The sequence below is a fragment of the Epargyreus clarus genome, unplaced genomic scaffold (assembly GCF_041222505.1).
Source record: "Epargyreus clarus isolate Ecla_fem2 unplaced genomic scaffold, WU_Ecla_fem_2.2 ptg000033l, whole genome shotgun sequence".
In the NCBI taxonomy this organism is placed as follows: Eukaryota; Metazoa; Arthropoda; class Insecta; order Lepidoptera; family Hesperiidae; genus Epargyreus; species Epargyreus clarus.
Genome location: NW_027332238.1, coordinates 2,612,035 through 2,639,462, shown reverse-complemented (window position 1 = coordinate 2,639,462; position 27,428 = coordinate 2,612,035). Strand labels below are relative to the sequence as shown.

Below are 27,428 nucleotides of genomic sequence, written 5' to 3'. Positions count from 1 at the left end.
GCTTTGCAAAAAAAATGTTATTTTAAAAAGCAATGGTAAGTAGTAAAATTATTAAAATGAGTAACTTACTTGTAGTACTCGTGCTTGATTTCAGGTACGAAATGGCTTCAATCAATACTGTAATGAAAAAAACATTACAATACTCAGCTGTAGAAAGCGCGCATCTATAAACCTATCATTTATTTTCAGATTTTGAATTGGTTTTATAATATAGAAGAATAATAAATATAGAATAACCAACGAGCATGTAGTTCACCTGATGGTAAACGGCTACTACCATAAGGACATCTGTGATCAACTCCAGATAAGCCTATCTGTAGTCGACCTCAGATGCCGTACTAACCCTGACTACTAAGTCATAAAATTTAATTAAAGAAAAAGTTTGTAAAAATCGTGGGTAGTTCTATACGATGGTTGCATCGAGCCCATTTGTCATCAACCATTCGAACAGAGCGGACGTGTTAATTGTGTACTGTGTATTACGAAATGAGCATTAAAACTGTAAAATCGTTTAAAATATATTTTAAATTTATCCCAAATACTTACGTGAGCGCGAGCTGAGAGAGCATATCAGCTCCAATGTCCTAACAAAGTCTGTAAAATAAAGAAATTTAATAAAAAAAAAGGAAGCAACATTTCAAAATTCAGGCAACATCGAATTACTTAAGTATTTCAATAATATCTATAAAATATCACTTACCGAATGAAAAGATCACGTATATGCTCTTAACCGCTTCGAATAAGGCTGAAAAAGAAATTTTCATAAATACAATTTTGAGTTGAGAATATGTTTTTCGAAAGTTCACTGAATTTGAAGACTAAATTTTGTTATCCCATAAGGTCAGTAAAAATCTAATGGTATGATTTTGCGACTTGCTAGAGTATTTTTAAACTAAAAGTCCATCTGATGGTAAATGGTCAGTGTCGTTCCATCAACCCATGGTAACCAACTTCACAAAGAGCAGGTTCTACCTGAAGCCGATCACATGTTTGCACGCACTAAACCGGTCTTCATATGTAAGTCGGTATAGTCTGCGCCAAACTTCTAGTCCGCTCTGAATATAGAAAATCTCGTCGAATAGCAAATTGTAGATATTAGCGGGACGAAGACAGCGCGGGACTCTCGTCCGCGGGTACATAGCTGCGTTAGTATGCCCTTACGTTGCTACAGAATATATTCTTGTAGTTGTGTGCAACAACTTCAGAGCGGACTAGCAGTTTGGCGCGGATCGCACACCGACACGCAGAACAGATTTACACTAAAACAGCGGTAATACCTCCCCGTGGAACCAAACTACGACCTTTTAATTTTTTTTTTATAAAAGTGCAAGAGTAGCAGGCGAGCATGCAGTCCACCTGATGGTAAGTGGCTACTGCCGCTTTCCCCGAGGGTTAAGTAATGCCTTGGAAATGTCTCCCTTATCAGACCCTTCAACTACACAGCAGCGCTTAACACTGCTGTTATAACAGAAATAGGTGTGGCGGTGGTGCCAGAGTTTAACTAAGGTATAAATAAAATATATCCGGTAAAGACCTTCGCAGATGGTAAGTAATCAAATAAACTTACTATCGGTTCCAGTAACGCTGCATAATTGGTGAGAGGCCTCTTGGATGGTAAGTTTGTTGGTCACTTTCAGCATGATGTTGAAGAAGGTGATAATGGTCACCTTTGTGTAGCTACTGACAGTGCGGATGAGGATGTAGATATCTGAAAAATATTAAAAACGTTTAATTACTTATTTTTATAATATAGGAGTAGCAGACGAGCATGCAATCCACCTGATGGTAAGTGGCTACTGCCGCCCATGGACATCTGTAATTAGCCCCAGATAGGATTAGATGTTCCTACCTGAGGTCGGCCACAGATGTCCCGCTACCCCTGAGGACTTAGAGTATTTTTGCTGTGATTATTATTAGAAATAAAAAAATAGATAATTAATTAATGACAACTTTTTAAATCTTCCCTCCTGTGATCAAAATGAAAGCAAAATCAACACAACAAGCTCATGTAAGATTTTACAAAATTGCTGCCTTGAACTTAAACCGACCACAGACATAGAAATAAGGAAAATCTTAAACAATATAAAGACCAAGGCAGCTGGATATGATAACCTAAACATTGACATGATTAAACTTACATTAGACGTGACTCTGCCTGTTATTACATGGATAGTAAATAATTGTATCGTGAAAAGTATTTTCCCGTCGTGCTGGAAAAGAGCACTGGTTAGACCTATTCCCAAAAATCCCCTATCAATGACTTGAAAGATTTGCGGCCCATCTCTATTCTACCAATATTATCAAAAGTCGTAGAAAAAGTGGTGTTAGATCAAGTATTGCAGTATGTAGAGAGTACAAATATAATACCAAAATCTCAATCAGGGTTCAGAAGAGGTCACGGCACTGAATCTGCTCTACTTCATGTCACTGATGATATTACCGAGGCCTCTGATATGGGAATGACTACGATCATGGTATTGCTTGATTACTCTCGGGCATTTGACTGTCTACATCCAGATTTACTCTTGAAAAAACTAGAACAATACGGATTCTCCAAAAATGCATGCACCTGGTTTAAATCATTTCTAACTGGTAGACAACAAATGGTAGTGACTGATGATTTGGACGGCAATAAAAAACTCTCGTCGCTCAGAGCGGTGGAAAGAGGCTGTCCTCAAGGATCGTTGCTTAGTCCTATTTTGTTCTCGCTATTTACAGCAGATCTACCAACCCAAATAAAATATTGCAAATACCATCTATACGCAGACGACACGCAATTATACTACTCGTTTGAAAATCAAAATTCGCGCGAAGCAATTAAAAAGATCAATGACGACCTTAACGCCATCTACAATTGGTCGAAAAATAACCAACTGGTTCTTAATCCAGAAAAATCCCAGGTCCTAATTTTGGGGACTAAAAACCAGATCAAAAAAACCTTGGATTGTAAAGAAGAGTTATCCATCAATGAGGTCACGCTAAAACGGGTAAGCTCGGCGCGCAATTTAGGCCTAATACTGGACGGTGAACAAAAATTTCACGAACATATAAATAATAAGATAAGAAACGCGTACCTAAAGTTAAAGACCTTATACAAAATCAGATCCTATTTGAGCGAAGAACTGCGCCTGCTTTTGTGTGATTCCCTAGTTCTCTCACAATTTAATTACTGTAGTTCCATCTATGGCCCAAAAATAAATGTGAGCAAATACAAAGCAATACAAAGGGTACAAAATGCATGTATTCGCTTTTGTTACAATGTACCTAGGGGAGAACATATAACCCCATATCTAAATAGAAAGGGCATCCTCAATATGAGCGCTAGAAGAGATCTCCACCTTGCCACTACAATCCATAGGGTAATTTGGAACAAACGACCTGAGTATCTCTTTGAAAAGCTCACTTGGTTCGAGGACTTTAGTAATCGAAGCCAAAGATCTAGAACACAGACCCTCCTTAAAATGCCTGCTCATAAAACATCTAGATTTAGAACTTGCTTCAAGTTTTCAGCGGCAAGTATTTGGAACGACTTACCCCCTCCCCTAAGAAATAAAATGACTACAGATAGGTTTAAAGTAAAATACAAAACAGCATTACTAAAGAAACAACTTGCAACTGAAAACTTGAAGCCTGCCTACAATAAATTTTTAAATTTAAAGTCATATTTTAGTAAGTATTGATAACACACACACACACACACACGCACACGTACACATACACTGACATACACACTCACACATCTACATTCTAACACACACAAACGCAATCACGCAAGGGTTATTATTGTTTTTTTTTTATTGTGTTCATAGTTTAAAATTTTTTTGTTACTTTATCACGTTTGTATATTTCTCTGCATATAACATGTTTCTGTAATTTTAAGTTTCGATCTAGAGATAAAAGTAGTAAATGGTTGGGAACCCAGGACCTTTCTCCCGCATAACACCATAGGGAGAAGGGGGTGACTGAAAATCAGCGCTGAACAGGATTACAATCCTTGTCAGCAAAAGCTGAGTCACTTCCTTTTGCCCAGTATTAATTTTAAGTTACTTGTAATGTGTATTTTTTCTGTATTTCAAAGGCAATAAATGTTTATTATTATTATTAATTAGTGTTCAACACGCACCAGGCCAAATATTTTTATTTAATTCAAATTAATAACTTACCAGTTATATTCGTGACGCGAATAATTTGACGCCACGCAAGGCGGAGAGCTGAAAACAAAAAAGAAACATACATTATATTTTGAATGCCAAATTAATTATCGTTTTGACCAGTGTAATAGTATTTCTTGAAATCAAACCCCTTACAGAGGTAAACTATATCTTTTTTAAATGTTAATTTTGACTAGCCCCTCAGGGGATAAATTCACAAAAATCTCAGGGATCATCTAAGTTATAAAAGATTTATTCATGCATTTACTTAGTATATTTTCATATCGATTAAAACATACGAAAAACAATTTTCGTAGATTTTTATTAGAATTTTTTTGAAAATAGTTTATAATAACATTTATTTGAACACAGCGTGAAAATTCTGTTTAAGAGGTTTTTTATTACTTTTTATCCCAAACTTCCCACAATTCAGAACTGAACTTTTATTAACATCACCAATATTAAACTAAGTCATTGTTTTGCAAAATACTTACATTTAGTTCCCGTGAAGGTCAAAAAGCTTCTGAAAAGCTCAATAACGTTGCAGTTGGATCTAATTTGGATTTGTTCAATGAAGTCCAATGCTTCGACTGAAATTTAAAAAAAAAGAAGTTATTTATTTTAATAAAAATGTAATTTTATTTCATGGAGACATTCTTTTTTTATAATATTAATAGTAGCAGACGAACATGCAATTATGTACATGGTAGGTGATTACTGCTGCCCATGGACATCTTTAATCAATCCCAGATAGGATGTTCCTATCTGAGGTCGGTCACAGATATTATGAGAGCTCTTTTTGCATCTTTTTTTAAGAGCCCCATGTCATAGCGCTCCGGGAATACCTCAGGAGGAAGCTAATTCCAGATCTTACACGTACGCGGCAAGAACATCCGTACAAACCGAACCGTGGAGGACCGCCACGAGGCCTGTTGGTGTGGATGGAACTTCATCCTTCGGCGAGTGGTGCGATGGAGGAATGGTGACGTAACCAGGTCAAATAATTCCTAACTTACCCTTATTTGAAGTGAGGGCTTTGATATCTTGGCATGCGTCGACAATGTTCTTCCTTTGCGTGATCTCGAGGATAGCGGAGAAGAATATGAAAGGCTGCTTGTTCTTCGTTATTTTATTCACGCGTTGGAATACAGTGATGACGCCTGAAAATTGTAGATCAAAATAAATTATCGTTAAAAAAAAAACTAAAAACCACGTTTTTATAGTTAGTCAAAAATGTAATAATTCTGAATAAGAATAAAATTATTAGCGATAAGTAATGTTACTTTCTGTTCGAAAAGCATGGGGTGCAAAGTTTTTAAACTGATCCTGCAATTCGGAAAAAATATATAAATTAATATTAAATGATTAATAATTGCATTGAATTTAACTGTCCATTCAAAGTGGGTAAAGTAGATTTGCAAAGTCGAAGCTAATAAAGCGAAGTAATTATGATTATGTTTACGTACATAAAAATCTGTGATAGCCTCCGCGACCTCAATCGAGGTATCCGAGGTTCAAATACCTTTACCTAATAATACCTAATAATTTAATACATTTTGAGGTTCAATACCTTTGATTACTGATATAAAAGTCGTTAGTGCTTAGGCCGTGCTCTGACAATTTCAGTTCGAAGTTTAAAAATGTTTCAGATATTGAGAAAAATTCAATAGCGTGATTCAGATACAAGTGGCGCCATCTCGTTGCGTACAGTTCCGGAGGAGTACGGTAACTAACATTGTGACACGAGAATTTTATATATAAGATAGTCGAATTTCGACCCTCGGGCGACCACTAGTACCAATAAATGTGTAAATTACTCACCAACGTTGAAGCAAGTGTAGAACCTTGTTCGGACAGTCACCAGATCCCTGGAGCCAGTTATTCTGTACAGGTTTTCTATAACCACGATGAGAGCTGTAAATAATAATATAAATTAGCTATGTGAAACATTTTTTAGTAAGTACCCCTAAGGGGTTCAAAGTCCCATGATATCATTCAAGACTACGACAGAAATCAATTGTTCTAACCATTGATATTTACAAGGCAATTGAATTTCATTTTAATGAAACACTATGTATATTTATAATATAGGAGTAGCAGACGAGCATACAGTCCACGTAATTGTAAGTGGCTACTGCCACCCATGGACATCTGTAATCAGCCCCAGACAGTATTAGCACAGTAGTGGTATTAGATATTCCTGCCTGAGGTCGGACACAAATGCCTCGCTACCCCTGAGGACTAAGCTGGAACGCCTTGGAAAAGTATGTCCCCCTAAAGACACCGATGTAACTATTGTATATACACTAAACGGAGGATTTAAAATTTTTAATAGTGATTCCACCATTCACCAAATCCAGCCCTTAGGAGGGGCCCTACATTATATTTAATGCAAAAACTCCCCGTATTATCTACCTCTTAAAGGGTAGATAAATATGTTGTTTTTATATGTAAACTTAAAAATATATACTTACAAGTACTTCCAGTCTCGCTTAACAATTCTTCTATCGCGTATCTGAAATCTAAAATAAGATAATTATTAATTTTCTATGTAATGATGGAGAAAAAATAGTAATTCCACAACAAGTTACATCAGTGTTTAACTTACGAGTCAATTCGGTGAAGCTTTTGATTAATATAACACACTCGGAGAATGTAGAACGGTTCAGAAGTTTCATGAGAGCAGAGGTTGCTTCAGCGGAACCTGAAAAATTTAAAGAAATATAATTTATTTAGTTGTTAAAATCATCTATATCTTTCCTTTATCTTTGGTTTTGCGGAAAAGTATGTATATTATGCGCACAACTGCACATATATATACAATATTAGAAATTAGTTAACTTTAATCATTTTATAGCATAGATTGGTAAAGATACTTCGCCGTCTTGAAATTGAATGAAGCCACAAACGGCTTATTAGTAAGTTCTTTTTTTGAATTCTTGACAAAAAAAAACATTTTTAGAGAAAATTTATGAATAAAACCTAATACTGCGTTATTTATATAATAAATAAATAATTATTTCAAATATTTTAGGGACATTTTAGCACGGAGACATGGCTCTACCACCTTCGAATAGATGGAATTGTATGACGAGTAATAATATGGAATAACTAAACAAACTCTTACTATCAACTCTCATGGCGGAAGTGAGCACGCTGAACGTCATGTTCCAGTCTGAAATAAAGGAAACATTTATAAAAATAATATAAATTTGTTACATAGTTTTTACTATAACAGTGAACGAGTATATCTTGAAATCTATACACTTGAAAGTTCTTAAAAACTGAAGTTATAGTCCGCGCCAAACTGCTAGTCCGCTATGAAGTTGTTGCGAGCAGGTGTAGTCATACAATCTGCTATGGCACGCGATTCATTTCCATATTCAGAGCGGACTAGCAGTTTTACGCGGACTATATCAATTTTCACTTCTGAAGCGCGGTGGCCTGAACCACTGAGACACTAATAGGTTGATATTTTTTTATAATATATTAGTAGCAGACGAGCATGCAGTTCATTATGCAATGATAATTGGCTATTGCTGCCCATGGACATCTGTAATCAACCCCAGATAGGATTACACATTCCTGCCTGAAGTCAGCCACAGATGCGCCGCTACCCCTGAGGACTAAGCTGGAACGCCTCGGAAAAGTCTTTCTCCCTTACCACACCCTTCAAAACGGAACACAGCAGCGCCTAACACTGCTGTTATTAGGTAGAAATAGGTGTGGTAGTGGTAGTTTTTGTGGTTGTATCTATTTTGCATAACAACGTCCAAATAACAATGATAATCTATGGTAAATTTAGAAATTCGTTACACTTACCAACTTCTGTCTTCAATTGAATGTAAACACTTGAGAAGTCTGAAGATCCAACACCACCGGTCAAGTTGAGAACTACCCTGTTTACTCCTTCTACACCTGTGAATGAAAGAAAACATCAGAAAATACATCTTTCTAGGGCTCCGTACTCAAAGGGAAACCTATTACTTAGCATCCGCTATCTGTCCGTCTGTCACTTGCACCGTAAAAGATAGACACTTGGTTTTTTGTATAATATAGGAATAGTCCATCTGATGGTAAGTTGCTACTGTCGCCCATGGACAATCAATCCCGGATAAGATTAGATTCCTACCTCATATTGGGCACAAAAGCCATGCTCCGCTCGAGGACTAAGCTAGAATGCCTCGGAAAAGCATGTCGCCCTTAACATACCCTTCAAGTAAGAACAAAGCAGCGTTTAACCCTGCTAATATTTGGCAGAAATATGTTTTTTTTTCATAATATAGAAATAGCAGACTACCATGCAGTCCATCTGATGGTAAGTGGCTGCTGCTACCCATGGATATCTGTAATCAACCCCAAGTAGGATTAAATATTCCTACCTGAGGTCGGCCACAGATGCGCCGCTACCCCTGAGGACTAAGCTGATCGCCTCGGATAAGTATGCCTCCCTTACCACTTCAAACCAGAACACAGCAGCAACTGCTAAAATTTTGCAGAAATATGGCGATGGTGACTCCCGAGTCGAACCATAACGGGTTCTATCACCTTCAAACTACATGTCATTGTTTGCCGTTTCCAAAATCTACCTACCTTTGCCGTTTCCAAAATCTTGATAATAGTGAGGCAAGTCTTTTCCATCTGAAAAATAGTTAAGTAAGTATAATAAGTTCATATTTTTAAATTTATTGATAAAATTAAAGAAAGTGTCACTCAAATTGTGTTATATTTCAAATTAAAAATGAAATGAAATAAAATGTAAAAACGTTAGGTAATAAATATTCGAATTTATTTACAAATGTTCAAAGTATTTAGCATTGGTACTTACTGTTTTTACCGGAGATCCTTAACAATATTTCTACCAACCCAACTATATTTCCGTGGCCGGACATCAGTCGTATTACTGTGAATCCTTCCAGGGTATCTGTGGATAAGAGTAATTAATTACACTATCCTTTTTATATCACAAACAATTTTGTTAATAAGAGCAGCAGCAGAGCAGACCAGCATTCAGTCCACCTGACGGTAAGTGGCTACTGCAGCCCATGGACATCTGTTATCGACCCCAGATAAGATGAGATTCCCGCCTGAGGTCGTCCACAAATGCTACCTCTGGGGGGGCTACTACCATCTCTTAAAACAAAATTATTTTATCATACGTTTACTTTTTTTGCAGGAAATTTTCCTTTTTAAGCAAAATTGAGTTGGTTTTATACAATGGATAAGCGAAAAACTAATAAGGGTCTAAGTTTGTTCAACTGTGTATGACGGACTATTTTACTGTTTTAAGGAGGAAATAAAACTTTCCTGAACTATGATGGTTTTTAAAAGATGGTGGTAGGCCCCCAGAGGACTATGCTGAAAAGCCTCGGATAAGTATATCTCCCCTATCACCAAGTATATATGGTACATGGTAAAATAGCTATTACTGTTGACATCCGTAATCCAAGCTAGATAAGATTAAACTCCTTCCTTAGTGTTGCCCAGTATCCCCTTACCAGACCCATCAAACCAGAACACAGCAGCACTTAACACTGCTGTTATTAGTGCCTTCAGAGAGGAACCATAGAGGTTTCTACCACCATCATCATCATCCTGATTTCCATTGTTTTAAGTACTTAACTCGTTTAAAGACTTTAGTTAAATTGGTACAACAGTTCGTGTAAAACACCGTCGAATAAGTAATAATTAATAATAAAAAACAACTACTTATTATTATTATTATTTAGTTTCTATTTTAAAATTGTAGATTATGTTTAAGTACTTTAATTATTTATCTTTTCTATTGTAAATACATTTTCTTATACTTACATAAATTAAAATTCAATCTAACTACTTAGATTACATTATTATTTACTTACTGGTTTTGTTTGTCAGTATAGTGACGAGACGTGCCACGACAGATATATCTGTAAATAGAAAAGTAAATGTAACTCAAACCGGCCACAAATGGAATGGAATGAATGGAAATGGAACCACGGAGGGTTCTAACAAAGGTAATGAAAATTATTAAAAATAAAAAATGGTAAAGTTCCTTCAAAACTTACTAGTAGTTCCTTCAAAATCTAAGAAGAAGTTGAAGAAGTAATCCCAGGACTTTTCACGGAAACATCTGAAGAGGGCGTTAATTTCTTTGCGGGCTAAAATAGAGAATAGAAAAAAGATTAGAAATTATATTTTTTTATTTATGACTTTTTGGTTTATGATCATATACAAGGTATAGTTTACTTACTGGTAATGCCAGTCACCTTCTTGATGTAAGCCAAAGCTTCATGGACATCTGTAAAAATAAAAAAAATGTAACATAAATATTTTATTAAAATAGATAGAAATCTCCCTAATGTCAAATGATTTAAAGTAAACAAATTAATCTATACAATGTCTTACCCCCCAAAGATTGTAATTTGACAATTTCTTCCCATTACAAATTGTTATATCTTAATCGTATTGGCAAAAAAGGGATAGATTGATTATAAATAACAACCGTTGGAATGTCTTAAAGTAGAATAAATACCCTTCAAACCAAAATACTCCACTCAGCATTAATTTAATTCCGTTTTTATATGCTTCATTTAATTTAATTTCTTTTCATTTAACTGCATTTCTTGTATACAACAGTATCCATTTTTTTTATTACTGTTTTATTTTTAATATAATTTCATTTAAAATGTTGTAGTTGTACCTACTTACAATTAAACTACGAAAAATTCTTTCAACAAACTAAATAAACACTAATATAATAACAAAGGAATAAAATTACTTACGCAAGATTTCAATACGTGAATTGTAATAAAGTTACAATGATAATATTCAATGTTTGAACAATAAATAAGTAAATTGACTTCATTTTCCAATGTCTTATTTAATCAGGTGGATTACTTCGTCCAAAATATATTTTAACGGCGACACTTGTAAAAACATTGTTAATTATGCATTAATTATTTAACAATTTCGAGGAAAAATATTATTTTCTCTGAATAACATTATTGTTAAGTAGAAAACACGTATAAGCAGTGGTAGCCTAGTGGTTTAGCCGTAGTTGATTCTGGGGGCCGAGGTTCAAATCCCTGGCAAGTACTATGATTTTTAAAATTGTTATTAACCAAATAACTTATCACTTGCGTAAACGGTGATGGAAACATTGTGAAATACCCCCAAGTTAGATGAGAGGTCAAAAATTCTCAAGGGTGTGTTAAGTTTATTAATTTGTAGTTACTTGGCCAACGCGATGGATTATGGTCCCCTTACTCTAAGAGGACCATAATCCATCGCGAAGTGATACAAGAAAAGTTAATAAATAATGTTTAAAAAGATTTATTTGCGAGATTTTTGCCGCCCCTCGCTTTTGCCGCTCCAAACAATTGCCCAGCTGGAAATATCGATCTCTCGTTAGTAGATTACATTAATAACTTACCCTTTAATCCGGTCAGCTTGAAGAGGATTTCTCGGCTTTCATCGTGGTCTGCAAAAAAAAGAATTTTATAGGCGACGCTATCCGATGGTAGAATAATATAGGGTGTGTATCTTTCTAATGAATTTGTTCGATTCCTGGCTATGGAAATATTTTTTTTATAATATAGGACTAGCAGACAAGCATGAAGTCCACCTGATAGTAAGTGGCTACTACCGCCCATTGTTTTTAACTTTTAAAGTGGTGTTGTTATCAATATACTTTGTATAAGGAAAGGAAGGATTCCCGGGTTAACATACAAATAATGTACATACATACATAACTTTATATAGAAATTAGGAACACTTACGTTTGAATCCACAGAAATTTACAAAATCGTCGAATGACCACTCGCCGTCAGCTGTAAAAAATAATTTTATTTTAAAATTATGTTTCTTATCGAACCACATTAAGATTCCTGTTATGGGTTCTGTTGGAATATAGCAAAAACTCAAGCCTCTTATAATGTATAATATTCAAGTAGGTTATATATGATAAAGCTGGCAGCTGAAAAACATATATTTTTACTTCTTCTAATTTGTCATTCTGTCAATGATTCGATATAAATAAAAAGTATCTTTTTGGAGTGAATTTTATTTTATTATATTTCATAGTTTATTTTCTCGTTCTCCTGTGGCCTATTCCCAACAGGTTATGGGCCCAGGCTACGCTATCGTAAAATATTGAAAAATATAGTCATCTACTAAGTATAAAATTTATGTAATATTTCAAACATGGAGTCGCGGAAGAAAAAGACACATGAAAAATGTTTGATGGCGAACGGCGATGGCAAACAATAATATATAAGTGTCTAAACCAAAACCGTCTACGGCGAAAACAATAATGGGTGACTTAAATAAAATTACGAATGGAGAATTTTTTGGCTACACAATTATTTTGACTGCGTAAGAAACAACTTAATTTGGAATTGCGACCAGATATCAAACGCTGATACAACTTATTTTAATGATTGAGTAATATGATCACTAACTTGGTGCTAAACTTGATTAAATGGATCAATGGATGAAATGGATCGACGGATTATGGATCAAACGATGAAACGAATCGACGGAATGCATATAATTCAATGTCTCATCTTTTAGATTCGAATGAATACATAGTACATACGAAATGTTCAAAGTAAAATTGAGACCTGAAACAACTGAACTTCAAATATTACACGCTTGTAAAAATATAAAATTTAAAATGGAAAAATGTGTAAACTACTACTAGAGTATTACATCATGCAGATACACAAGCTAATATGAATTTTTATCCTGGAAACAGTTGCTGTAAAAATTATAATTTTTGCGATCTGAACCCGTCGCTATTACTGATGTTAACTGTCATTATATCAAGTACCTAATTGCAACAAAATGGAGACAGTAGTAGCTATATAACAGGAAATACATTGGACACTGAAAATAAAAATAAGGACAGTTTCGCTTTTATGTCTTAAAAATGAAATTTGTTTGATTTTTGTTCCAATTCTAACCCTGACACTTGTTTTTTCTTTTAGATTTGAAAACTCTGATCACTTTGAAAATACAAAGGATTAATATGTATTAAATGACAGACTACGTTTAAAATTGGAGGAGCTAAAGATTTGGTAAAGGTAAAAAAAAAACAAAGAATTTAAAATTCTATACTGTTCACCAAAAGTTCTGTGGAACTTTAGTTCTATGGAACTTAAGCTGTACCTATGCAGCTTCTTAGTAAATCGAATTGAATAATAAAAGGTATGTCGGTTATTAAAAAATGAAGGGCATTTTTATAAAAATAGTAAATGTCTAATATGTAGTATAAAGGATGATAGTATCATTATTTTTCATAAAATGATAGATCACAGTATAAAATAAACTTAATTCAAAGTTAGAAATCGTATTAGTTATGGCACAAACGGTCATTTGAATAAACAGAAATTAAATTTGAATAGCAGTGATAGCCTAATGGTTAAGAAACTCGACCTGTCTAACGAAGGGTCCGAGGTTCAAATCCCAGGCAATCACCTCTGAATTTTTTCAAAGTTATGTGTGTATTAGAAATTAATTATTACTTGCTTAAAAGGTAAAGGAAAACATCGTGAAGAAATCTTCTACACCTGAAAGATTTATATAATAAAAAATCTGAAAGGTATGTGAGTCTACCAATACTCACTTGGCTAACGCGATGGATTATGACCTAAACCTTCTCATTCTGATAGGAGACTCATGCCCAGCAGTGGGACAATAAATGGGTTGATGAAATTTGAATATTTTTAAAGATTTTATTATTGACCGTCATATGACAATCTTGAATACTTATATGTAATCTGTGATCTTGAATTTCTAAAAGTCAAGACTGACCAGCTAATGGTAAAAAAAAAACATTTTTTTTTTATTATTCACTGTGATGTTTGCGATTCGATAACGTCGACTTCCTTTGATGACAAAAATTGTCTTTATGTTACATGTATTTTAAATGGGAAATAAGTATCATTTTAAAAGTCTAAAAGTGAAAATGTATCCTATAGTAACATTATTCATTTACATTATGATAATGATCGAGAATATATTTCTGAAATAATGAACTTAAGGAATTTTTTGTTGGCAAGATAATTATGTATCATTAAAATTTACCTTATAAAACACAATAAAATGGTGAAACAGAGCAAATGAATCGTATATTAACCGAAATGGTTGTAAATGCGAAATTAAATAAAGCTTTTGGGGTGAAGCTGTTACAACAGTCATATACCTACTTATATTTATAAAAATATACATATTCCCCACTAAAGCTCTGATAATAAATAAATAAAACACCATGTAAATTGTGGCAAGGTAAAAACAAAATCGATCATATGAAAATGTTTTGGTGCTACTGCTACGTTCGTAACACAGTGAGCAAGATTAAAGATAAAAATATTTTAGATCCAGCCTAGTTGGTAAAGATTTTAATGGATATAAGTACATTATTAAATATTAAAAGTAATGAAATGTCCATAGCTGCGAAGCAGATCATGTAGTTGATGAATTAAATATTGAAAATAATGACAACAAACATTGAGCATTACATATCAATATAAAATTTAGAAAGCCTGACTCTGATTCGGCGAAACTAATTGAAAGCTAACAACAACATTCCTTAAATGATAATGCGTCAACAATAACTATTAAATACTTGATCAATCCCTGAATTATTATATACGGATGCACAATCCTGATAGCTGATTTTTATTAAGTACTTTGCAATAATTACCTAAATAATTTAAAGGTATTTTAAGGTGCCTATTAAATGGTGAAAAGCAGTACAAAGTGAAATTAAGCCACAAAGGAGCAATCAAATCTGATATTTTGTTTACAGACCTAAATATGTTAACATTATTAGTTGCAAGTGGGTATTTACCACAAATAATAATGAACTAAGTAGGTAAATCAGAAAAAAATAACAAAGCTCGTTTAGTTGCTCGAAGTTTCACTAAGAAATTCAGTTTCAGTAAGAAATTTTACAGGATTAAGATGTAACGTTCGCACCAATAGCCAGATTTACTACATTTATATAGATTTAAATGTACAGCATATGGACGAAAATACTACCTTTGTAAATTTCATTTGATATAATTAGAAAAATATATTATAATGGTTTTCATACAGAGAATATTTATATGGTAGTACCAGAAGGTAAAGGTTGCTAAAGATAAAGAAGGTTGCCTAAAGATAATAAAGTAAGTAAATTAAATAAAAGCTTTAACGGCTTAAAGCAGACTTCTCGGCTTTGGTTTGAACGTCTTCATGTTATACTTAAATATAGGGTTTAAAAACTCTTAAAGGTACATTCTCATGCAGATGCATGTAGATAAATGTTTAAATATACCTATATAAGATAAATTAATACGGATAAGAATATATATATGTATAGAATAAGATATATGTATAGTCCCACACGTATGTATATGGTTTAATAATTTCAACAAAATAAGCATTATAAATTTGCAAAAACATTTTAATGCAAATAATTTATATTACAAATACAAAATAAATAACATAATTTCTTGATATAGATGTTGAAAGAATAGCAAATACAATATCACTTAATCAGTCTACTAATGTGCAAAATGTGTTAAAAATATTCTATAAGTGTAATTTATCCTAATCACTTTCCTTATAAATTATTCAGTATTAAATACTAACTTATGTCATGGTGCACATTGTAGAGTTAAATTAAAGTAGTATTGTATAGAAATGTAAAAGTAAATGTACTTACGCATCCAGATTTTTTGTCTTAAATGTGTAAATATTTAATACATCTTTTAATGTTATATAAAAGATATAAATAGTTAAACCTAATCAATGAAAGCTGTAATTATAAGTAGTTAATTATTGCTTATGTGGACTCTGACTGAGAAACTGAGAACGCGACGAGACGCACAAACATAGTATTAGAAACTATTTGTTCAAAGTAATTAAAACTGCATAATTTCGTGAAACACACGAAAACAATGTAGACACAGTCGCAGTCTCATCAGCTAAAGCAGAGTACGAGTATAAGGTTTTTGTTTGAAGTTTTCTTTGTATATTTGACTGATAAATCGATGTGGTCTGAAGTATCTTCAGCTCCACATGTGCCATGGTTAAGTTTGCCATTGTAAAAACATTTATATTTATTGTAAAAAGATGTGTGTTATGGAGTTTCTTTCGCCGCTTCTTCTCCATAACGAAACACCTAGTGAAGTGGTGGTAGATGTAATGACATTCAAGAAGTGTTCTGCAAAGAACGTATTTATAAATTGTTTTATACTTGAATTTTTGAGGGAGGCTGTTGGAATATAGCAAAAACTCAAGCCTCTTATAATGTATAATATTCAAGTAGGTTATATATGATAAAGCTGGCAGCTGAAAAACATATATTTTTACTTCTTCTAATTTGTCATTCTGTCAATGATTCGATATAAATAAAAAGTATCTTTTTGGAGTGAATTTTATTTTATTATATTTCATAGTTTATTTTCTCGTTCTCCTGTGGCCTATTCCCAACAGGTTCTTTATACATACATAGACGATACAAACACATAAAATACTAATTTAATAATCATTTCTCATATTAAAACGAATTGATTTAAAAGTTTGTTTTTATTTTCACCTTGTTTCTTGTTTCTCTGTCGGTTTTTGCTGCTAAACAGCAGCGTAGGCGCTGTTTTAGAAAACTTTGGTGCGGCGATACCTCCAGAGTCCAACCACAGAGTGGTTATCCAAGTTTAAAACTTTATTTTATTACTCTCATTAAGTTTAACATTAGTTACGCTGGCTACTTCAAGTTTTTTATAATAGGAGTAGCAGACGAGCGTGCAGTCCACCTGATGGTAAGTGGCTACGGCCGCCCATGGGCATGTAATCAACCCCAGATAGGATAAGATTCTTACCTAAGGTCGACCACAAATGCACCGCTACCTCTGAAGATTAATCTGGAACGCCCCGGAAAAGTATGTCTCACATTACCACACCCTTCAAACCAGGACACAGCAGCGCTTAACACTGCTGTTATTAGATAGAAATACGTGTGGTGGTAGTGCCGCCGGACTCGAACCATAAAGGGTTCTACCAACTTCAAAAGCTACTTCTACATATGATCTAAAAGAGTATTAACAGGATTCAATAAAGTAACGATACGTACAGAACTTCACGACAAATTTCTTGCCTCCATTCTGTGCAGCGTTTGCTATGTTCCAGGATTTAGACCAGCTAGATCCTCTTCCACCGTTGCGATGAGACTCGTGATGCTCAGAATGACTCCTTTTACCATAGTTATCGTGATGTTCTGTATGGTATTCGCGATGGTTGCCATGTGGCGGTCCGTTCCCATGGTGGTGATCTGGGGAGAGTTATAAAATTTATATCCTATTTAACCCCTCAGGGGATTGTTTTTTAATATCCTATACAACCCCTCAGGGGATGTTTTTTCCAACGGGGTTTTAAAGTTTTTTTTTCCTTATTGCTAATTATATGTCTATGTTTTACCTACTATTATTTTATTAAGATCTAATTATTTATTATATTTGTCGTTAAATGTACAAACCTGGCCCATTTCGGTTTTCTTGAACAACTCTAACTCTATGCGGAGTTCCTAAAACATTAAAATCGATAATTTCTAGATTTCCACTTTATTTTTTGGTTAGTTATTTTATTCTTTGATCTTACCGGAAACTATGTATTACCGTAGTTTAAGAGAAATTATATTGTACGTGCCATTTCGTGTCACTGAGTACTAATTTTACAAAAAAATCTTTCATATATTTCTAAGTAATTTCCAAAACAATTTTTGTTTTTAATATATTTAAGTATGTTTAGTAATTTCTTACAGCTGTTTTGGTGTCTAATAAATAATTTAAGCATTTGTAATGCTTTATAAAGTTATGTTTAGAGATGAAAATTGTGTCTTATTTTTTAGAATCTCCTATTTTTTGAAAAATGCCGTAAAACAAAAGGTAACACACCTGCAGAAATCGTTCCGTTTCTAACTTAAATTGAACTGAACCCAGGAAAGGATTTGCCTTAGTAGAATAAATATATTTTGTTTTAATTACCATTTTTTTAATTGTATAATGTTAATTAATAGTTAAACTATACTTTAATAGAATAATAACAAGATAAATATCTAATAGCACTAATAAAATTATTGTTAACCGACTTCCCGAAGAACATAATTTATTTATTCAACGAATTAATTTAAAGAATATACTTACTTGGTTCGGGTTCTGCTGCCGCCAAATAAACCTTAAAGCAAAAAGAAAAATAGATTAAGAAAAATGTATACAATATTATGTTTTGGCCTCCATCCCCATTTATCACCTTAGGGGATGAATTTTCAAAAATAGTGCTCATTTACGATATACTTACAAGGAATTATTTCACAAAATTTTCTGCTTCTAGATTTAGATTTTAATATATTGTTTTACCTTCGAAGTATGTTTTAATCTTTTATGTAAATGTAAGTAAATATAATATAAAATGAATTGACAAGCAGAAGGGGACAAACAGCTTTTTTTGGTACTATAGATGTGACAGTCCAGTCCGGATGATAAGTGACCACATCCATCCATGGACCTCTATAATCTAAATATAAATAACTCAAAGGTGACTGACTGAAATAGTGATCTATCAACGCACAGCCCAAACCATTGGATGGATCAGGCTGAAATTTGGCATGCAGGTAGATGTTATGGTGTAGGCATCCGCTAAGAAAGGATTTTGAACAATTCTACCCCCAAGGGGATAAAATAGGGGATGAAAATATTACTTCGTAATGCAAGTGAAGCCGCGGGCAAAAGCTCGTCCGTCTGTTACAGATACTGCTACCCGGTAAGACTAACACCCGTTATTATTAATCAATCTATTTTTTATTTAATAACTTTTTGTACACAAATAAAAAGATAACAATACAGAAGAGATAGAAATGAAGTACAAAGGATTGCTTATTCCAAAATGGACTTCCAGCAACCCTGAGACAGGAATGTGCATGCGAAAGGCAAAATTTGTGTGCAAAACAAAAAAAAATGTTATAATAAAAATAATATATATATGTAAATAGATATATACCATACATATAAATAGATATATTCTAACTGCGTTTCGTCTATAAATGATCGATATTGACAATTTGCAGATGGCAGAAATAGTCAATATATATAAGTGGCTCCATTAATAACACTTAAAATGAAAACATGATAGACAAATAAAAAATAGGCGTAATAAAATAAAATGTTACTTACGGCACAGAGTCCCAGAAACACAAAAATGCGTGTATTCATCATTTCTTCGTGGTCAGTGACTCACCACTGTTCGTATCCACTAAGGAATAACTCGAGATACATCTACTTTTATATCATTTTCAACAAAACGACACTTGTATCAATATTAATTGTGAAAATAAAGTAATACGCACTAGATTGGCTGAAGGTTTTCGGAAAACTCATTATTATGATAAAATTGATTACATACTTAAAATATTAAGTTTTACTTAATAGATTTACAAAATTTTATAATTTGTAAGCGTTAACATAACATCGAAGGTTTTTTGTGGTTCGACTAAAGGCACGGAAAAGTATGTCTCCCTTACCATACTATTTTTTTTATAATACAGGAGTAGCAGACGAGCATGCAATCCACCTGACGGTAAGTGGCTACTGCCGCCCATGGACATCTGTAATCAACCCCGAATAGGATTAGATATTCCTACCTGAGGTCGACCACAGATGCGTCGGTACCTCTGAGGACTAAGCTGGAACGCCTCGGAAAAGTATGTCTCCCTTATCACACCCTTCAAACCGGAACACAGCAGCGCCTAACACTGCTGTTATTTGGTAGAAAAGGTGTGGCGGTGGTGCCTCAGGAGTCGAACCACAAGGGGTTCTACCATCTTGTCTAGTAATCTTGAGTTTGCAATCAATCACGACCAGTGGCAGATTTAAAAAAAATTAAGGTCTAGGCTGCACAGTTTTTGCCGCCCCTGCTTTTTTAATCCAAAAATTTTGTTGAAATTCCAAATAAAATATTTTTAGGTATATTTTTCATCTAATCAAAACTCAATCATGTATGAGCAGGATAATGTGTGCTACTTACTTAATAATGTACATTTGGAAAACATAAATAAATAATCTTTATTGCACTGACAAACAGTTTAACAGTTAAAATCAATCAACTCAGTCAAGTTATAAAAGTTTGTTACTTCGTTACAATACCTTTTTGCGCGATTTTTTGTTGGCAAAATCATCGATTATGTCGTCGTATGTAATTTTGTTCATTAATTTCGACTCTATGCACAAAAGAGCTAAAGCATTAATTTTTTTAAAGTTAGTGCATGTTCAACACATAATACGTGTATGTCTCACGGCTCCACTACAGCACGAAGCCGTCTGACATAGTGGAGTATTTGGCGGTAAAAACCAAGTTCCGATTGGTGGTCGAAAAATTGGAGGCGCGTAACGCGGTGAACTTTAGTTCATTTGTTGTACGCGTCCCAACTGAGCAATTGTCGACCTTCCTGAAGGAGGAGCTGTGGCCGAAGGGAGTTGTGTTCCGGAAGTTCCGTGGACGGAGAGGACCCCCGGAAGTCACCAGACTCGCGTCTCACGTCGCCGCAAATACGTGATTTAGTTATAAGTATATATTAGTATGTATGTTAGTCTGTACCTTGTTGTCTGAAATAAATGAATAAATAAAATAAATAAATAAATAGTTTATACATAAGATTGAAATCGTTCAAATTTTTCGCTATATTATTTACTAAGCATATTCGAATTTATGTCACAAAATTATATACAAACCATTTATTTCGCATGCTCCAACCAGTAGTAGGACAAGCATGTATGGGTTGATAGTAAGAAGAGGAAAATACATAAAATACATTTTCTGCAATTTCGCTCTTTTCACTCATAAAAAATGTGGGTAGAGGGTACAGAGGCCGATTACTGGTTGGGGCGGCGAACTAGCTGTTTTACAGAATATGGAAGTCTGCTACTCTCGGAATATGCAATGACAAGTGACAAAACAAAGTAATCGGCAACATTTATTGCAGACTTCTATCTGTAAGGCATCAAAAGAGCAGAAAACCGTCATGCAAAAATCTTTTTGATTTCTATGAGGTAGCAAAAAAAAAATCGGTCCCCAAATTTTCCGCCCCAAAAATCTGCCACCCTAGGCTGAAGCCTACTCAGCCTGCTGGTAAATCCGCCACTGATCGCGACGCGATTGTGATTACATCTTTGCAAACTTTGCGTAAGTTTCACAAGTGATTTGTGTCTTCATTATTATTAATATTATTGTCAAAATCTGTGCCCAATCATATAGCAGTGATAGTGGTAAGAAACTTTCAATCCGTGGTCCGAGGTTTAACCCTAGGCATGCCCCTCTGGTTTTTAAGTATATGGTATTAGAGATTTTTTTTTAATTGTTTAAACTAATGATTAAGCAGACATGCTACCTGATGGAAAGTGGTAAACGCCGCCTATGGACATTTGCAACACCAGAGGAGTTGCCAATGCATCGCCGTCTTTGAAGGAGAGCTCTTTTTGCCCCTTATTTGAAAAGCCCCACGTCATAGCGCTCCGGGAATACATCAGGAAAAAGCTCATTTCACATTTTACACATTCGTGGCAAGAACGTCCATGCAAACCGAACCGTGGAGGACCGCCACGAGTCCAGTTGATGAGGATTCGGCGATTGGTGCGATGGAGGAATGGTGACGTAGGCACCAGGTCAAACAGTTCCTCTGAACACACAACATTGTAAAGCCGGTAGAACACACAGAGAGAACTTATGTCCCTCCGCAGACTCAAAGGTTCAAAGAGAACTCATACGTAATTCTTCTAACAAAGTCAGTTCGGAAGCACAGCCACTCAATGTGGTGGGCATTAAAGTTATCCAGAATCACCAACTCCGCCGAAGGATACTGCTGCAGCTTTCTTTCAGTCGCCCACTGCGTACTCGAATAAACGAGTTGTCTCAACATCTCCACTATAGGACCTATATAGGGACCTATATACGACTAGACGTGGGTCTGCCCCCCAATATCTATGCGCACGCACAACAAAGATAGATATCCTTGTTTTTAAGGCAGCTGAGACGGCGGCAGCAGATATCACCCCGAACACACACACATACCCCGGCTCGACGCCTAAACCATGTTGTAAACTGTAGCCGGGGTAATCTAAATACGATGTATCGTCCGAGGGTGATATCTGCGTCTCCGTCAAAAAGGGGAAAGCCGACTTTGCCGTCTCAAGATAGTGATGGACAGCATCCAGATTGGAATGGAGCCCCCTAATGCTGCAAATATGCATAGTAAGAGTGGAGGAGGACGCCGCTGTGTATAACTTTTTCCTTTTTAGCTGCCGTTTCATGGTGGTTTTTTAAAGAGCGTAGGAATTAGAATGGATTTGCGGTGCTCCGTCGCCACCTCACGGGACAAAGTGCGGGTCTCGTAGTGCCGTGTTCACAGAGGTAATGTGGGATGCTGGCGCGGGGGACGGAAGGGCCCCGCTCCCCGTGAAGGACTACCCGGCTCCACTCCGGTCTCTTACTCCGGCAGGGTAATCGTGCAACGGGATTTTTCGCCCGTTGGCGGGACAGCCTCCCGGGCCAGAGGTTGACGGTGTTATCCGGGTTCAGGTCCCCAACTAACCGGCGGGAGGCCAGCGGACAACTGTTTCACCGGGTCTCCCTGGCCCCCGCGCCAACACACCACGCCCCCGGGAACAACGACGCTTAAAGAGACCTACTGGACCTGAGAGGTACGCCGTCGAAAGCACCACAAGAGGATGTGAAGGGGGGGATAAGGGGATGAACTGGCTCCCAGGCGCACTACCGAAACACGACGAGTCGTTATTAGCGGTAGGCTCCGGCCTGAGGGTGGTAGCTAGCCAGGCAGATCCCACGAATAGACCTTACCACCAAGCGGGACACCTTTGGGAATTACGCCAGTCAGACCCAGCAACCAGTGGGACCGTCGCAGTAGAATGTTAAATGCCCGAGTAGACGCTGCTGCCCATCTACCCGGTAGATGCTCTTAGTCGGCTTCTACGACACCCACGGGCATGCATGGGGTGGTCTATTCGCCGCCGGAACCACAAGGCAAAAATTAGATGTTTAAACTGTTAATATAAATAATTAATTAAATTTTAAATTCGTGATATTAAATTTTTAATACACTGTAATTATGATAATACTACTCCTACAGCTATGTTACTCGCTTTCTGTATTAGCATACTGTCTTCACCTATAATTGTAATGACACTTACCTTTTTGCTCTGTATTTATGATTGTTAGAGGTAAGGCGTATATACTGGAACAGGTTTAGGGACTAGGTATTTTAGCGGACTAGGACGGACCTCGTCCAAGTTTAAATATGTACCTAGTCCAAGAATAAGTACCTAGTCCAAGTAGTAGTAATTGTACTAACTAATGAGACTTTATGGGTCTAGGTGGAACAGGTTTCTGGATCACGTATTTTTAAATACTAGGAACAGGCATACCTAGTCCCAAATTTACCTAGTACAACCCATCTCTCATGATTGTTGCTTTTATTTAGTGTACAACGGCTTAGGAAAACATCGTGAGGAATTAGCCAGTGTACGGGAGTGGCCCTAGCGCGGCACGAGCGGTGCGACCGCACCGGACGCTGTCATATGAAGGGCGCCGAAAAAACATACATGGGGCGAAAACTTAAGCTATTCGTCTATAACAGAAGTACATATTATATGCCGTAACTATAAAGTAAAAAAATGGCGCACCACCTAAATTTTTGCTCAGATCGCCACTGCCAGTGTATAGTTTTATGTGTATGCAAAGATTAGTAAAGATTACTCACTCCTAACAAGAAAATGTACCCAGTTTTGAGAATTGAAATAGTTGCGTAAAAAAGTTTTGCCACGTCTCCGTGCTAAAATGTCCCTAAAATATTTGAAATAATTATTTATTTATTACGTTAATTACGCAGTATTAGTTATTTATTCGTAAAATTTCTCTAAAAATGTTTTTATTTGTCAAGAATTCAAAAAAAGAACTTACTAAAATAAGCCGTTTGTGGCTTCATTCAATTTCAAGGCGGCGAAGTATCTTTACTAATCTATGTGTGTATGCTACACCTGATGGTAAGAGGCCACTGTCGCCCATTAACATCTGTAATCAATCCCAGATAAAATGAGATTCCTACCTGAGGTCAATCACAGATGTATTACTGTTATTACATAGAAATAATTGTGGCGGTGGTGCCACTAGAGTTGAACCATTGAATTTATATAGTCATTAGTTAATTCTCACAAATTAACATATACGGCCGTGCCGCTTCTTTTGGCTCGACTTGGCGGAGGCACTGCCGTGCCTCCAGATTTATAAAAAAATTAAGCTTCTTCTCCATAACGAAACACCTTGTGAAGTGGTAGTTGTATTGACGTTCAAAAGTGCTCTATAAAAACCTATTATTAATTTAAAAAAAGATTTGATTTGATTTCATATATGTTACGTAATGTGACCGCGCAGACACGGGGGCTGTGCCTGGCAAAATATTGAATAGAATAATATGATTTTATCGTTACGTTTAATATCTTTTTTTTTAATAATATAGGAGTGGCAGACGAGCATACAGTCCACCTGATGGTAAGTGGCTACTGCCGTATGGACATCTGTAATGAACCCCAGATAGGTTCACTGACCCCAGATAGGTCCCCACCTAAGGTCGGCCACAGATGCGCCGCTACCTCTGAGGACTAAGCTGAAACGCCTCGGAAAAGTCTGTCTCCCTTACCACACCCTTCAAACCGGAACACAGCATCGCCTAACACTGCTGTTATTAGGTAGAAAGATCTAAAGATATAAATAGGGGTCTTAACGTTTAAATTAATGTAATTCTACGAAAAATATTGTAATGTACATCAGCCGTGTCTACATTCGGTACCATAAATTTAAAATATAATATAATAATTACTTGAAGATATTTAATTTATAGCTGCATGCTATTTGTTATCTCTGGTAGGTATTTCTTAAATTATTTTTTTATAATTATACTCAGTTACTTAAAAGGCCAATTTTGTCTTCCAAAGATTTTTTTCTTACCTTTATAAATAAGAGTAGCAGACGAGCATGCAGTCCACCTGATGGTAAGACGCTACTATACCCCATAGTCATCTGTAATCAACCCTAGATAGGATTAGATTCCTACGTGAAAAATTCAAACAATGTGCCGCTACCCCTGAGTACATACTAAGCTGGAGTACCTCGTATGTCTCCCTTACCACACCCTTCAAACCAGAACACAGCAGCGCTACACTGCTGTTATAACAGAAATAGGTGTGACGGTGGTGCCGCCAGAGTCGAACTACAGAGGGTTCTACCATCTTCACATCGAAGTTTGACAATTCCTGCGTACCAACTTTTTTATATTATAGGAGTAGCAGACGAGCATGCATCCACCTGATGGTAAGTGGCTACTGCCGCCAATGGACATCTGTAAGCAGCACAAATAATCATCATCAACCCATTACTGTCCCACTGCTGGGCACGGGTCTCCTCTCAGAATGAGAAGGATTAGGCCATAGTCCACCGCGCTGGACAAGTGCGTATTGGTAGACTTCACATACCTTTGAATTTCTCAGGTATGCAGGTTTCCTCATGATGTTTTCCTTCACCGTTAAAACAAGTGATAATTAATTTCTAAATCCAGCTTAAAGAATATTTTCCTAATCCTAAGATTATTCATACAATCTGCTTCACTTCAATGTCTCCTAAGTACGGGTGTAACACAGCACGTAGGTATAGTGCAAATGATAATGAGGGTGGATGGATAACGAGGATGTTGATTTTTGCTGTTTTTTAGACAAAGTATTTTTATATACCTACTATTGAAGTAGCAGACGAGCATGCAGTCCACCTGATGGTAAGTAGCTACTGCCGCCCATGGACTGCGTAATCAACCCCAAATGAGATTAGATTCCTACCTGGGGTTGGCCATGTGTTGCCCCCTGAACCCCTTTTTTAAATTTTTTTGCCAACTATATGAGGGATAGACAACAATATGTTGATGTTAATGGTTTCCTATCTGAGCCATAATACACCAGGTCAGGGGTGAGCCAGGGCAGCAATTTGGGGCCTCTCGAGTTTATAATAATGATTAACGATTTGCCAGAAGTCGTTCAACATGGCACATGTTTGTTATTTGCGGACGACCTTAAATTGCTGCTCGAGGTTAAAGAAAGAAGGGACTGTGAACGACTACAAGACGACATAAATCGGATAACAGAGTGGAGCCGTGAAAACAAGCTCTATTTTAATATCTCCAAATGCTCGGTGATATCCTTTACTCGCGCACGCGCCGGCCTGCCTTACGAGTATCGTATGGGCTCCGAGCCGCTACAGAGAGTAACACAGGTACGTGATCTTGGCGTTACCATTACCCGTGAAGTTAGGTTTCGCGAACACATTATTAATGTTTGTAAGAAGGCGTACCGAAACCTAGGATTTGTTTTGAGGCAGTCGCGAGGCATGACTAACGTTACCGCAATCAAGGTGTTATATGATTCACTGATCAGGAGTCATCTGGAACACAGTGCAGTCATATGGGCCCCTTATGAAGCAAAATATGTAACAATGTTGGAGCGAGTTCAAAATAAATTTGCGAGGCATCTGTACAATAAATTATACGGTGTATATCCATACTACCCGTTAATGTACCCCACATTGTTCGTGTTAGGAATGGTGGGTTACAATCAACTCAGAGTACGCCGAGAGTTCGCACTAATCGCGTATTTAGTCAAATTGTTGCGCGGTGTAGCTCATAATCCGGAGGTACTGTGTCGCCTGGAGCTCTGTGCTCCAGAGGACTATGTGTGTAGACGCCGGCGCCCGCCCCTGCTGGCCGTGCCGACAGCCAGGACCGAGCTATTGGCTAAGTCACCTCTTACTCGAGCACTCTGTACACTCAACCAGGCGCATGAACAACTTGACGTATTTTCATGCAACTTGAGTGAATTCGCAATAGTTGTGCTTCATATAATATGTTTAATGAAGTAGGAATGTAGGTAAGAATTTAGTTAAGTACTAGTTCTTGCCCGCGGCTTCGCCTGCGTTTAAAAGAAAATAATATGACATACAAACATACATAAAACTGAAATGATATTCATTGGAATGACAGTGGCACCATCTGGCGAAAATTGGTCGTACCAATTCTGACACCTTCGTGGGCTCATGGACAATAACTTTGCTAAAGATCATCACTTGATCAAATGCATAGTTTACGATTCAATCTTTACTAATATCGATTAAAATAATCGATTTTTTTGGTCCAAAAGATCGATTCTCCGA

At 36.0% G+C, this 27,428-nt stretch overlaps 1 protein-coding gene across 1 annotated transcript; it reads right to left on the bottom strand.

Annotated features, from left to right (window-relative positions):
- Positions 1 to 7: 7 nt before the first annotated feature.
- Positions 8 to 19,426, bottom strand: LOC140755467 (uncharacterized). Its single transcript, XM_073090738.1, has 22 exons — positions 19,346 to 19,426; positions 18,320 to 18,350; positions 17,251 to 17,448; positions 11,912 to 11,962; positions 11,566 to 11,613; positions 10,384 to 10,431; positions 10,199 to 10,291; positions 10,013 to 10,060; positions 8,980 to 9,075; positions 8,745 to 8,792; positions 7,974 to 8,069; positions 7,279 to 7,326; positions 6,760 to 6,855; positions 6,626 to 6,673; positions 5,973 to 6,065; positions 5,168 to 5,311; positions 4,646 to 4,741; positions 4,164 to 4,211; positions 1,568 to 1,708; positions 701 to 745; positions 547 to 594; positions 8 to 117 (listed from the first exon to the last, which is right to left on the bottom strand). The coding sequence occupies exons 1-22, from the start codon at positions 19,385 to 19,387 to the stop codon at positions 23 to 25; spliced, it is 1,701 nt and encodes a 566-aa protein (XP_072946839.1). The 5' UTR covers positions 19,388 to 19,426; the 3' UTR covers positions 8 to 22.
- Between the last annotated feature and the right edge of the window lie 8,002 nt (positions 19,427 to 27,428).